Source organism: Sinocyclocheilus anshuiensis, unplaced genomic scaffold, assembly GCF_001515605.1.
Source record: "Sinocyclocheilus anshuiensis isolate Anshui unplaced genomic scaffold, SAMN03320099.WGS_v1.1 scaffold237, whole genome shotgun sequence".
NCBI lineage: Eukaryota > Metazoa > Chordata > Actinopteri > Cypriniformes > Cyprinidae > Sinocyclocheilus > Sinocyclocheilus anshuiensis.
Genome location: NW_015537956.1, coordinates 340,608 through 355,295, shown reverse-complemented (window position 1 = coordinate 355,295; position 14,688 = coordinate 340,608). Strand labels below are relative to the sequence as shown.

Below are 14,688 nucleotides of genomic sequence, written 5' to 3'. Positions count from 1 at the left end.
TTCAGTAAATAATTATGATGTTATCTTTTAATCTTTTTGAGTTATTATTTTGCAGTGTAAGATTACAGAGTATTCCAATTTATAAGAATCCGCTAATACCGATCCACAATCAGCGCTATTATTGCTACACCACTACAGAATATCAATACTGTGTTTGTGGGACTAATGGTCACTCTTTTAAACCCTTTGTTAAACGCAATCCACTAAATACTCACTTCCTCATTACAGAGAAAAACTACATTTGAATAAAAATATAGAAGCTATGAAATTAAACTAGCTGACTGTATAATTTAGCAGCAAAAACAATATCTTGGGAAAAAAATCTTTGGTGCACATTATACAATTTAAACATGTTTATTCTGTTAACTATTTGTATTCTTACAAAATACATTCATGAATATAAGATAGAAATCACGAGAAAGAAAGGCTTCTAATAATCTTTCTGTTTGTGATAATATCTTCCTTCCTTAAACTAAAGTATTATAATGGGAATATATAATCTTGGAGTGAATGACTGACAGCTGCAGCAGAAGGAAGAGGAGTTTCTGTAAACCTAAATTCTGTCCCTCAAAGTAAGATATGGAATGGCTTCAGATGATATAGTGCAGGGCTCTAGACTGAGACCATTTTTTCTGCCTGTGCGACTACATTGTGTGTGCTGCGGCACTGGCGCGACCACCGCGCTGGTCAACTCATAAGCGCTTCAGTTTCTGTTGCATATGAGAAACATCAACAGCGCTTAGAGAGTATACCTACTCAGCTACAGCAAAAACGAGCCGCATATTGAGCAAACGATGGATGGTTTTCAAGCGAAAGTCAAGTAAAAGACCGCTTCTTAAACCAGAGAAGCTGAACATGCTGGTATTCTTGTGTGTGGGGGGGACATGCAAGCACTGTCACCGTTAGCTTTACTTTTCCTTTTGTTTTCATTTTTGAAAAACTTATCTTTGCTGTTTACCTTAAGCTATGGAGGCTCTCTTTTATTTATTTGATTCCTCAGTGTTTGCTAAACGTTCTGTAATTTATTAGACGGTATATAATACAGCATGTGGTGTGTGCCATGCCTCATCTTATTCCTTCTTACTGATTTATTGTTGTTGTGCTTTTTAATTCAGAATAACAATGAATCCATCTTTTGTTTTAGTCTTAAAAAATGAAAGGTGTGTAAGCAAAACAGTGACAACAAGATCGCGAGTTCGAAAGTGAAAGCATCCGAAGCTTAACACAGCAAAAGAGAAACTCCCATTCACAAAATTCAAATCACAAATAATACTACTGATGGTAAAGAATGGGTTGCACGTTAACAACTTTCGTTTCCATATAACTATAAACTATGTTCATCAGCATGCACTGAATAATCCCATGTTGTAGCGCAAAAAAAAAAAAATATATATATATACATATGGCGACCAGCTGAGAAAGTTAGCTGCCAAAAGAGCAAGCAGTGGGAAGAATGAGTCTGGAGCCCTGTATAGGCTATACAGTGCATGAAAAGCAAACTGGTGCTCTTCTGTTTCTTTTGGTATATGACTCCCCCTTGTCTCGTATAAAAGGCACAATAATCGCGGTTGTCTGAAAAAACCGCGGTTAGATCAAATAATCGCGATTGGACGGTTATTTAATTATCGCGACAGGCCTATTTTCAACTATAAAAACACAAGTCTATGATATGTCCTCATTTACAGAGCAGTGTGTGTATCTGTGTGTGTGTGACAGTGCAGATGCCGTTAGCAGCCCCAATCATCAGTGCTGAAAGCTGGAGCCGCTGTCAGGAGCTGCTTCAGTCCAACACTCACTCACACACACACACACACACACACACACACACACACACACACACACACAGGTATGAAACAAACAGCCTGATAACTTGAGCTGAATGAATCAGTGTGTGTGAGTGAGAGTGCGTGTGTGTAACTGATGTGAAGGCTAGAAACTGAAGCACATTCTCCAGGAGTCACGTCTCTGACTGGTTTGCTGTTCTCTGACTGCAGCTCATGGACAGACGCTCAGCCTGCAACAGAACATGAATATCAGTGAATCTGGGTTGCCTGTCAGAACCCAAATGCCACTCGAGCCGTTGACCTTTAGGGGCCGGACTGCATCCCTTCAGCCAAACACAGTAATCCAGAACAATCAGAGCAAACGCCTGAACATCCGCTGACAGACGACACTACAGCCACCGAAGACTGAACTTCATCTGTGCGAGGAACAGTTTCCCAGCAGAAGCATCTGAGATCCTTCAGTCCCCACATCAACACTCAGACAGAAGACGTCCCTCTGAAGACTGCAGTAATGATGCTGAAAATACAGCTGCGCATCACAGAAATCACTTACAGTTTAACACATTCACATAGAAAACAGCTGTTTTAAATCGTAATACTATTTCAACGTTTTACTGTATTTTTGATCCAATTACCACAGCCTTGATGAGACTTTTCTTAATCATCAAGATCAACCATTCGATTTAAGTTTTTGTCTCGGTTATTGAATTGAGAATGACATTTTCTACAACGTATGGGTCATAAAAGGTATAGTTTATGTATTGTGTTTGGTAAGAGTTTTCTGCCGCTGTGTGTTTGACCACTGATGGAGATCTCAGCTGCGACGGAAAGACGATCAGAAAAAGCAGGGTTAATTGGCAGCAGAGAATGAGTGTGTGAGAGTGAAGCAGCACATCATAACACACCTGCTGCTCTGCCGAGAGATGAATATGTTAATGACTGAGCAGAAACAGCTGCGGATCACTGCAGATCTGCTACAAACATCAGCCTCTCAGAGAGGCTCATCAGACCAGCGTTTCACCAAAACATCGGAGATCTCCTGTATTACAGGTTTTAAGCTCATCGTTTACTCTCCCTCATTCAGCCACGTGACCCTGGGTCAAAAAAACCTGTCAATTTTTGAAATCGAATTTTTAAATACATCATAAATAAATAAGCTAAATAAGTAATCTTTCCATTGATGTATGGTTTGTTAGGATAAGACAATATTTGGCCGAGATGCAACTATTTGAAAATCTGGAATCTGAGGGTGCAAAAAAATCTAAATATTGAGAAAATCATCTTTAAAGTTGTCCAAATGAAGTTCTTAGCAATGCATATTACTAATCAAAAATTAAGTTTTGACATATTTACGGTAGGAAATGTAGAAAATATCTTGATCTTTACTTAATATCCTAATGATTTTTGGCATAAAAGAGAAATGTATAATTTTGACCCATACAATGTATTGTTGGCTATTGCTACAAATATACCCCAGCGACTTAAGACTGCTTTTGTGCTGCAGGGACACATATATGCTTAATGCATGAAATCCAAAAAGTTTTGAAAGAAGTCTTTTCTGCTCACCAAGGCATTTATTTGATTAAAATACAGTAAGTATTTGAACGATTATTGTACTTTAAAACAGCTGAGAAAATTCAAAAGAACAGCATTTATTTGAAATAGAAATATTCTATAATTGTTGTCATTTTTGATCAATTTAATGCATCCTTGATGAATAAAAGTACTGATTTTAGTTATTTTTTATAAGTCTTAGTTATGGACTCTGAATGGAGAACCAAAAATCTCACAGCTTTCATTAAAAATATCTTCAAGTGTCTGGATTTTCATCTTCATGAAAATTTCATTTCACTTTTATTTTTGGGTGAACTGCTCCTTTAATGCTGTTTATTGACACATTAATGAGAGCTCGTGACATCAAACCCATCGAGCTTCAAGATCACCAGTGCTAAAATCACAGTGACCACCCAATCTAAAATATGAGATATAACACATGAAATATGAGCAGCTGGAAACATCAGGCCGCTCGGAGCACAGTGTAATTCACAGACTCTTCCACGCACTGAAGCATCATGAACACAATGACAGGAAGCTCTCCAGAGGAACTGACTCGCCTGTTTACCATAGTTTAGAGTTTCAGTAAAAGCTCTTTTAGTGTAATTGTAGAAACGTCCAGCTTCAGCTGCTGCTTCTCGTGTCAAATCTTGACTGATTTTTATCAAGTAAGCGTCAGAATAACTGCAGTAATATCTCCAGATGAACACTTACTGGACTGAAGCAGCTCAGCTTTACTTGATTCTCCATCAATCATGTTTTAGAGTCTCAAATCTGATCCTCAGGATCTTTTGAGGAGCGTTTGTTTCCAGAAGCTTTACTTTCACTGTTCCTCAGCGGAGGAATGATCTTCACAAGCCTCCAGAACATCTCACATCTTCTGAGGAGCCTTTATTTCTTCAGCTCTCAATCACTGCATTATATGTTTGGAGCATTTCAATCTCTTCTTACTGAGACACATTACTGCAGATATAGAGTGATATTTAGATAATTTAATATCAGTATCTGCTGCACTGTTATAAAGATCTCATTGATCTACATTACAAGCATCAGAATTTCATCTTTCTTTACTAAATTGCATATTTTTGCTCAGTTTGAGTCGCTAAATAAAATTGAGCTGTTTCTTCTCACTCTGTCAGACTATATGAGCCTGATGCATCAAATATGATGCAAAACATAAAGCACACATGCAAACTTTTTTTTGGTTGAATGAACTGTTCCATTTCATTGTTTTTGGACTGTATTTCATGCGTCAGGCGTCGCGGGGTTAATAGTGCACAGACAGGAAGCTCTTGAGATCTCTCCTCGGCTCAGAGAGGAAGAGGACGTTTTGGAGAGCGTCACTCTGGACTCGACTTTAATAGACAGAATATATGAAGAACTCACAACTTTATTATTGAACACAAGCAATCACAAACCAGCATCCGTGGCTGTCTCTGAGTGAACTCGGCTGTCCGGAGCTGCGAGGGCAGATAAGAGTGACGTGTGTTACTGACTCTCAGCAGGATCCGAGCCGCTGGAGTTCAGCCGGAGTTCACAGCAGATGTTGGCCAGGAGTCTCACGCTGCAGGAAAGATAAATTGCTTCCGGACTCACATCACAGCCCCGTGACGGGTCAGACTCGGCTCAGGGCTACGATGTCTGAGGGGAAGCCGTCTCTCAGCAGGATCCCTCGGCCCCGCTGGCAGTCCAGCTCCGATACGAACCCGTACCAGTAGATGACCAGACCGGGACCAAACCTGCAGACGGGAGAAAGCTCGGTTTCATGAAGAACATGCACACCAAACGTTTTGGGGTGACCAGCACATTTAAAACCAGCAGTGAATGTGATCAAGTCAATCCTGTGGTCAGCAATGAAGAAAAGGTGGTGATTTTATGACAGAACAAATGTTAGCAACCACTGACATGCTAACATTCGTTACACTGCAAAAACAAATATTTTTGTCGTTTTCCAGCACAAATATCTAAACGTCAAAATGCATTTCTTTGAGAATCAAAAGAACTTGAGATATTAAGTCTGGTCTTCTGAAAAATGTTTTAAAATGTAGCAAGTTTACATCTGTCAATAGAGTTAGAAAAATACTTTTTTTTCAATTCAGACTTTTTTTATTCGCAAATCAGAATTTTTGTTTTCAGAATTCTGAGCTATAAACTGTACTGTGTTTACTGTTTTTTTTTAAACTTTTTTAATACTTTGGGCTTCAAATAGAAAAATAATCAATTTGGATTTGGAAGCATATGGGTAGCAAAATTAATTTTGAAATGCAATATGTAAAATGGCAATGTATTTCTGTATTTAAATGTACATTTTCCCATACATATGTGCAACATTTAGTGCAAAATGAAAATGAAAATGATATAATTAGCATTTGCCATTATCTACACTAGTTTTAAAAATATGTAAATTAAAAACACATTTTAATGCTTTATAAGTTGCAAAATTAAAAAGAAATTGTATTACCCAAATTGATTAGATATGTTTAACATGTCCAAGCAAAAACTGTAGCAAAATTATTATTTAAATGGCATTTTTCCTAAATGCATGTAGACTTACGGGTAGGACACATGAGATGCATTTTCCTCGTGATACCGCGTGATAACTGTAGCAAAATACAGTGTGAATTTCAAAATGCATTCTGAGCCAAATGTGCAGCAAAATGGTTGCAAAAATGGGGATTTAAATCTTTTATTTTTCTTAAATGCATTGACACTTGCACTTAAGAGGTTTCAATTGCATTTTCATTAAATACCCTGCGATAATGTAGTTTAAGTCAATGTGGATTTGAAAATGCAGTCCAAGCCGATCACGCCCCCGACCTGTCAATCATTACATCAAGGCGGGACTCGGCAACAGGACGCACAATTGGTCAATATTCCCCATTAACCAAACGCTCTTCACCTGCCTCTACATCTCTCACTGTTTACACTCAGCATCTGAAATGTTCTGGTCATTCTGAAATCCCTGAGCAAAGTCTGTCGTCAAAGTATTTCTGTATAATTGTCTTCCCAAACAGCAGCATGCACCTCCGAAAGCAATGAATGCATGTATTGTGTTTCGTCTGCTCGCTCTGAGGCGCAAGTTATTTATTATATATGAAAATTATTATATTCAGTGGCTTCTACTACTTTTCTTAGTGATATGTGGCCCTGGAGCACAAAAGTAGTCTTAAGTCGCTGTGGTATATTTGTAGCAATAGCCAACAATACATTGTATGGGTCAAAATTATAGATTCATCTTTTATGCCAAAAATCATTAGGATGTTAAGATCAAGATATTTTGTAAATGTCCTACTGTAAATATATCAAAACTTAATTTTTGATTAGTAATATGCATTGCTAAGAACTTCATTTGGACAACTTTAAAGATGATTTTCTCAATATTTAGATTTTTTTGCTCCCTCAGATTCCAGATTTTCAAATAGTTGTATCTCAGCCAAATATTGTCCTATCCTAACAAACCATACATCAATGGAAAGCTTATTTAATCAGATGATGTATAAATCTCGATTTCAAAAAAATTGACCCTTATGACTGGTTTCGTAGTCCAGGGCACATATATAGTGCCAGTTTATCAGGACGTGATGATTTTGTTCTCTTTGACTCGTTGGATGGAAACAGTGCTTATTCGCAAATGTTTTATGCGATATTCCAATTTTGCACCAATTGTTAATTATGATGCTCAGATTACAGCTCAGTTTAAAGTGCGCTCTCTTTATCACACACTGATTCACAGTCCTGTATCTCGACCCAATGAACCAGCCAAAACTATCAGTCCTTCTAGACACAGCGTTCATCACAAAAGAACCGCGGGCGTTCCCTTCATTACCAGAATCCCATCCTTTTTATGGAAATGTTGTGGAGGTACAATGTAAACATTTACATGCTATAAGACGAGAGGTGAGGCGTATGGAGGCTGGGATGAGATCTGGACAGAGAGAGAAGCCAAGAAACCTTCTGATGATCAGATAAGACATCTGGAAAAACAACACTGAGAGTTATTACAGTGTTGTTTTTAACTAATTAACCCTCATGTTCTGTTGAGGCTCTGAGATCTCAAGGCTCGAAAAACATGCTTAACACTGACGCATCAGCTGACAGTTCATATACTGTAACCCTGTGAGACGACGTCAGAAGCTCAGCTGCTCTTTGAGGTGTCAGAGAGTGATTATTGTGCGCATTACTCTGATTTGTCTTACTGTATTTTTCCACACAGAGTCAAACTGACCCCAAACAGAAACAGCGTTAGTATTCTGGATATCAGTCACTTTTGTGTGAAGGATATTTCTACTTCATGATTTAACAGACTAAACAAACTAAACCAAGATCAGAAAAGAGCAAGAAAGAAAATATAAATATTCAAATGTTGTTGAAATGTCGTGGAAACGGTCTGCGTGTCGAACTGTGTGAAACATCAAATCTTCATTTGTTAGTGTGATGAACTGCATGCATCCAAACATCAATGAAGAATCACCTCGAGATCAGATTTAAATATAATGTATACTGTACGCCAGTTAACAGTATATCATACTTTTTATAACGAATTTAAGTACTCTTATTTATTACAAAAATAAAAAGACCTTTTGTAATATATCATGGCCTAGGATTTAGTCAATATTTTTTGGCAATTTTCTCTCTCTCTCACACACACACACACACACACACACACACTCTCTCTCTCTCACACACAGTCTCTCTCTCACACTCACACACACACACCTACCTTTTTCCTGCAGTTTTAGCTTTATTCCAACCTTATATTTTCTTATATTCTTTTTTTTTTTTTTTTACAATTTTATACATTTCCATCATTCTGTATCTAGAATAGCCTGTTTCTTTAATATTTTTCCAAAGTAAAACTAAAGGTTTTCCAATTAGTCATCATTCAAGCAGAATATAATATTCTTTAATTCTTTAATATCTATATAATATTCTTTTATGCAGTATATTATTTTTTTAAAAGATGTGCAATTTTGCAATAATCTGGGCACTGTAAACAGGAATACACGATTAAATAAAAACCCGAGGGAATATATCAATTTTAATCGTATCTATTTCAGAGTTTCTCGACACCACTCCTGGACGAACATTGTCATCCAAAATCGTGCTGATCTAGTCGTGGCATAAATGCTAGCGGTAATAGTGTCCATGTTTGAACTGGCCCTGTTTTATTGTAATAGTATTTGAAGGAAATAACTGTCCTAATGTCATACAGTAGCATTAAACTGAAATCACCTCACTCTATTGATTGATCATAAGTAACATCAGATGGGTTTGGACAGGATGACTGGGGCTCTTCTACCGACTGCTGGGTTTGGATGAGAAAACAAGGACGGGAACACAAGCAGTTGACTTCATCAGCACATCTGATATCATGAGGTCAGGGCTACAAACAAGCCCACCAGAAGCGAACGAGCTTTCGAATAACAGAGCACAGTGGCGGCGAAGGGTCTCGGGTTAAATAGACGTGCTTGTAACCCCCGAGGGAGGCGTCCGAACAGCTTCCGCTCTGGAGGCAAAAACACAAAGGCCGCTGTACTTCAATGCAAAGGTTCCAGAAATAAAGGCATAAAAGGACACGGGGCTCCAATTATAATTGAGGTCTATTATGTGGGCCACCTAAATCTGGCACAAGTATCGCTCCGGGGAAGTCAGTGATCTTCCAATAAACATCTAACTGCGTAACGAGTCGGTGAAATTGTTTGTGAAATGTTGCTAATTTGGAGCGCGTTGGCTTTGGCGGACGGAGAGAGTGGGATGCCGCTGAGAGCGTCGCTGGCAGACACGCTGCCATTAGGCGTAACGAGCGCCCGCGTTTGATTTTAAAGCAGGTGCCATGCTGGTTAAAAAGGCTTTTTAGTGAGAGCGCAGCACTTAAGAACAAAAAGCTGAAAGGAGGTGCTGAGAGAGTGAGCCGGCGTTCGAGTGGCCTCCACCCCATCAATGCACACACAATCACGGCGTAATTGAATAACTAATTACAGCCCTCCGCGGTGTCATCTCTGCTCGCAGATCCTGGCAGCTTCCAGAGGACACCGTTCTTCATCTGAGCGGAGCGCGCTGATATATAAACGTGAACGTCTCTCCAATCGAGGAACACAAGCCACGCTCCATCCATTTAATTTCATGTCCTTTAACCACGTAAAAACTGTCTGAGATTAAAAAATCTCTTTTACAGAAGTGACCTGGCCAAGATGCAGCACTGCATTATCAAGAGAAAAATCACCAAAACACTGTTACAAAACACAATTTAAAAACACATACAAGTTGATTCTTGCTTTAACAGCTCATCGATCGGTTCCAGTCATTGGGCGCCGCAAACCGGAAAGCTTGCGTTCCAAGTACAGTCCGTACAGACGGAACCGTAAGAGTGAGCGCAGAGAATAAGCTCCAGGAGCTTTACATTCAGTGAGAGAGCAGAGATACGGAGGCAGTAAACCCAAGATGGATTTATAAATAAACAGGTACCTGTGAATATGTCTGCGTGTTGATAATGACGTCCAACAACTCTATTATACAAATCACAATGATGGGCACTAACATTACAATTTAATATAAACCTCAGCGCTCCATGATACAAAGTGTCCAAAGAACTTAAAAGTTTAGTAGATGCTGATACAAATATCTCCATAGTCAAGGACTGGCATACATGCAGCAGAAACTAATCTCCTTTTTGCCTCAAATGAAAGGCAGGGTTTATGTCTATAATAAAACCCAAGCTTTTGCTTTAACTTTATTCTTAATTGATTAATATGTGATGTGTTGAAACAGAGATATTTATATGCAGCCACTGCCTCGATTGTAATAGCAGGTAAGGTTTTGAGTGATAGTTGATTTGCCGCTTGCTTTCATTCTTTATTTGTGTGCGATCATGTTGTTTGAGTGTCTGTATCGTCACTGCGAAGTGGCTCTGCACTGTTCCATTCACTATGGATGGGGTTTACTCTGTGTGTAAACAGCTTCACAGGTCTTTCTGGTGGGCATTTTCCAGCATTATGTCATCATACAGTTGAAAAATTGTATATAACTACACAGGCGAGGTCAGAAGGTGATTATAGCATGGAAATCACGTTGGTGAGGTTTCCACCTGAAAACACTTCATCTACTGTTTGCTGTATATAACGGTATCCACTCTTACACTGTTAGTGTGTGTGTGTGTATATATATGTGACCCTGCAGCACAAAAGCAGTCTTAAGTAGCACATGTATATTTGTAGCAATAGCCAACAATACATTGTATGGGATTCCAGATTTTTTTTTTCTAACTAACTGGTATGACACACAGCAGGACTTTTAGAAAGGAAAATTTTAAACGAAAAAAAAAGAAGAATTAGGGAGAATCAATAAATTATGAATAATTTACTGTGAATAATTTGTAATTGTAATATACTTAATTATGAGCACTTAATTTTGGAATCTGATTATGTAATCCAGATTACGTACTACCCAGCACTGGTTACTTTGTCAAATCTTCCTGCAAAGATAACAGAAAATTGACTTGCAATTGCTGTCCTGCGGCAAAACATAAGGGCAGATGTGTTTTAGACCATAAGTGGGATGCTGAACAAGTGAGCGGTGAGATGATTTGCTAATATATGCACTTATGGTCTGGTTTCTCAGTATAATCCCAGTGCTTTCAGACAATTTATACTTGTGCAGGAAGATGATTTTAGCATTTTCTGATGTTTCAGTGTGGACAAGAAACACTTGAGATTGGCAGTGCAGACGGAGAGAGTTTTGAAATTAAATCAGTGTTTTAAATGCATCTGCATTAACTCTTTCCCTGCCAGCGTTTTTGCTGATTTTCAATAAAATTTCAAGACCCCCAGAATATTTTGTTGAATGGATATCTCAAAATGCATTACATTAAAATAAAGATCAGACCCTCCACTTTCAGACAGAAAAATCTGTTTTGTTCTAGCTTCAAGCATTGTTGTTTTTTATCAACACTTAAATGTAGGTAGGTTTCATAAAAAAAGCAACATTTTGAGCAAAAAGCTGAGAAATTCAAATTTTTATCAAATACTGCATCTGGATCATATTCAGTAATATTATCAAAGCAAAGCTACAGTAGATGGCTTCCATCAGCGCTCCCAAAGCTTCACAGCTCTTTCTGGATCCACATTTCACTCGCTAACATTAGGCAGTTTTCATTTATATGTGGTTAGTGTTGATGATTGCATTATTTTTCATATGCATATGCTTACATATGAGATCGCTGGTTTCTGCGTCTTCCTGGTCTGTGTTTTTGATCGAGTGATTCTAGACTCAATCAGGAGATGCGTGATAGCGCCCCCTAGTGTATAACAGTGAGAACACGGAATATTCCGTGTTTGGCGGGGAAGGAGTTAATGTAGACGTAAAATACTTGAAAAAAATCTGCACACTCTACCAAAAATGAAAGCAGATTGAACAGTTAACTGAAAAAAAATCAAGGCAACAAAGGCAGAATGCAGATGTAGCCTGTGTAGCAGCAGCAGGTTCATCATACTGAGAAAGGCTTGGTGAAGAGACGCTGCTCCAGAACCTGCAACATCCCTCATAACATGCAGTAACTCACTGGTGACTCAACGCTGACTGGACGTCATTTATGCTTGTGTAAGACGACCACATCAGCTCAACACAGAGAAAGGATCCAGTCCTCATACATGGGCCGGAGCAGAGGATGGTGGCTTCCTCTCGGCTGATGATTAATTGCGGTTTATTTATAGGGCTCGAGCGACTCAAGGCTGCGAGCGAGGCGATATCAGCACGCAACCTGCGTCTCGCATATTTTACTGGACCGGCCCTGGGGTCCGCATTCAGGAGCATGGTCACGATAATAAAAAAAGCCTTCACACAAACAGGATGTTTAAAGAGAGCATGAGACGCGGCCTCGAACGGACGCTACACAGCCCACGATAAATAAACGCTGTGTCCTACTCCATAAATATCACAAGGTGAACATCCTGACATCCCTGTGACTCTGATGCTGGAGAGGTTTCCTTCTGTTGCAATCGAAGAGCCAACAATAAGCAAAACACAATCGCTGTAATGGACCCTTTTCACAAGACTGTGATGACGCGTTTAACGATCATCAGCTTCGTAAATCCTGGAAAATTTTTCACATTTGTATTTTTTTTTTTTTTAAATGTAAAGTCATGAAAACACTATCGTGGAGTTTTTCTTTTGCTATTTGTGACCCTGTGGAGCACAAAACCAGTCATAAGGGTCAAATAAGAAATTGAGAAATATTGAGAAATTAATATTTGGCCGAGGTACAACTATTTGAAAATCTGGAATCTGAGGGTGCAAAAAAATCTAAATATTGAGAAAATCATCTTTAAAGTTGTCCAAATTAAGTTCTTAGCAATGGATATTACTAATCAAAAATTAAGTTTTGATATATTTACGGTAGGAGATTTACAAAATATCTTCATGGAACATGATCTTTACTTAATATCCTAATGATTTTTGGCATAAAAGAGAAATGTATAATTTTGACCCATACAATGTATTGTTGGCTATTGCTACAAATATACCCCAGCGACTTAAGACTGCTTTTGTGCTCCAGGGACACATTTGAGCAAATGGGAATGTAAAAAGTATATTTGTGGTACTCTCCCATTCACTGCTCTTCAAGTGAACCCAACTATGACGACTTCCGCTGCGGAGAAACCTGGAGATGTGAAAAAGGTCCATTAAGTGGGAACAGACGGCCGTAAAGAGCAAGCAATCTTTAGCTGTAACTCTACACGACATGTTTATGCTTCTGTTTTCCCGCCGCTGATGTGCTTTCAATCCGGACGCGACGCAGAGGAAGTCGATACGAGATTAAAGCAGGATTAAAGCGTTCTATCTAAACGCCTCGGAAACATCCGTGACCCTGCGGACGAGAGGCGCTCTGGGCTTTTACAGCTCATGTCTCATTTAGTCCCATCAGGAGCAGCTAACGGCCGCTCGAACCCTGAACCCGCGACACATACTGATAAGCTCATTAATGCGTTAAGCTAAAGAGAGCCGCTCTATCTGCCATGTGGCCGTAATTGCATAAATCTGCTCAGTGCTCATTATCTGGTGCTTATGGATTAATGATCGCCAGGCTATCGGTGAGGTGAGACCCAATAAACGCCTGACCCGTCTGTGATAATGACGGTGGAGATGGCACTTCCAGATTTAGCCACATCATTTCCTCCAGAGCTGGGAAGGTGACGGAAGGACAGAAGAGAACAAGAGAGTAAGGAGAACATTCAGCCCAAACCAAACGCTTGTAATATTATAAATCAATTTAATGCACCCTTGGTGAATAAAAGTATTATTTTCTTTCCTTTTTTTTACTTTTAAAAGGGAAATGTATCACGGTTTCCACAAAAATATTGTGCAGCACAACTGTTTTCAACATTGATAATAATCAGAAATGTTTCTTGAGCAGCAAATCAGCATATTAGTATGATTTCTGAAGATCATGTGACACTGAAGACTGGAGTAATGATGCTGAAAATACAGCTGCGCATCACAGAAATACATTACAGTTTAACAGATATTCACATAGAGAACAGCTGTTTTAAACTGTAATAATATTTCAGAATATTACTGCATTTGCTGTATTTTTGATTAAATAAATACGGCTTTGGTGAGCATGAGAGACATAAAAATAAATAAATAAATATTATTCCAAACTTGTAACGTTAAATGTATACATTGATTATCTTGGTATTATTTTGTGATTCAATGTGACTTTTGTCATGAAAATACAATCACAATGAAAACTAACAAACCTTCAGGCCTTTGTTTATGAAAAACCTTACTTCTTATTAATTTATTTGGATTTTGTTGTAAAATAAGACCCGGACACATGATTAACTCATACAGGCACATGCAGAAAACCATCCAGAGGGAAAACCTCACAGCAAGATGTTGATGAGCTGCAGATGTTCATTCACAGTGTTGGGAAAAGCTGCTTTTAAAAGTAATGCATTACAATATTGCGTTACTCCCTAAAAAAGTAACTAATTACGTTACTTAGTTACTTGTTATGGAAAGTAATGCGTTATGTTACTTTTGCGTTACTTTTTAAATCTGGGCAGGGCTTGCTTGTTTGTTTTTAATATAAAAAGGTGTATTTTAGCCAAAAGTAGAAGCCCTTTCACAACAGAAGTGAAATGAATATGTCTCAGGCTGAAGGAAATGTAACAGTAGAACGTAGAAGAAAGTTCAATACTCTTCAGCAATAAAAAAAAGAAGAACAAATGTTAGATTATCTTGAGTCATTTTTGCTTAATAATAAGGTTGAACTGGCTCATCGAAGGTCAGCATCCAAGACACTGGATAATAAAATGGGATTAAATACATAAAGGATATTTGTATTATTTAA

At 38.4% G+C, this 14,688-nt stretch overlaps 1 protein-coding gene across 1 annotated transcript in view; it reads right to left on the bottom strand.

Annotated features, from left to right (window-relative positions):
- Positions 1-4,710: 4,710 nt before the first annotated feature.
- Positions 4,711-14,688, bottom strand: part of cdin1 (CDAN1 interacting nuclease 1) — an 80,838-nt gene continuing 70,860 nt past the window's right edge. The window contains exon 12 of the mRNA XM_016456481.1: positions 4,711-5,077. Coding sequence (XP_016311967.1) covers positions 4,954-5,077 — 124 coding nt within the window. The 3' untranslated portion in view covers positions 4,711-4,953. The remainder of the gene's footprint in view (positions 5,078-14,688) is intronic.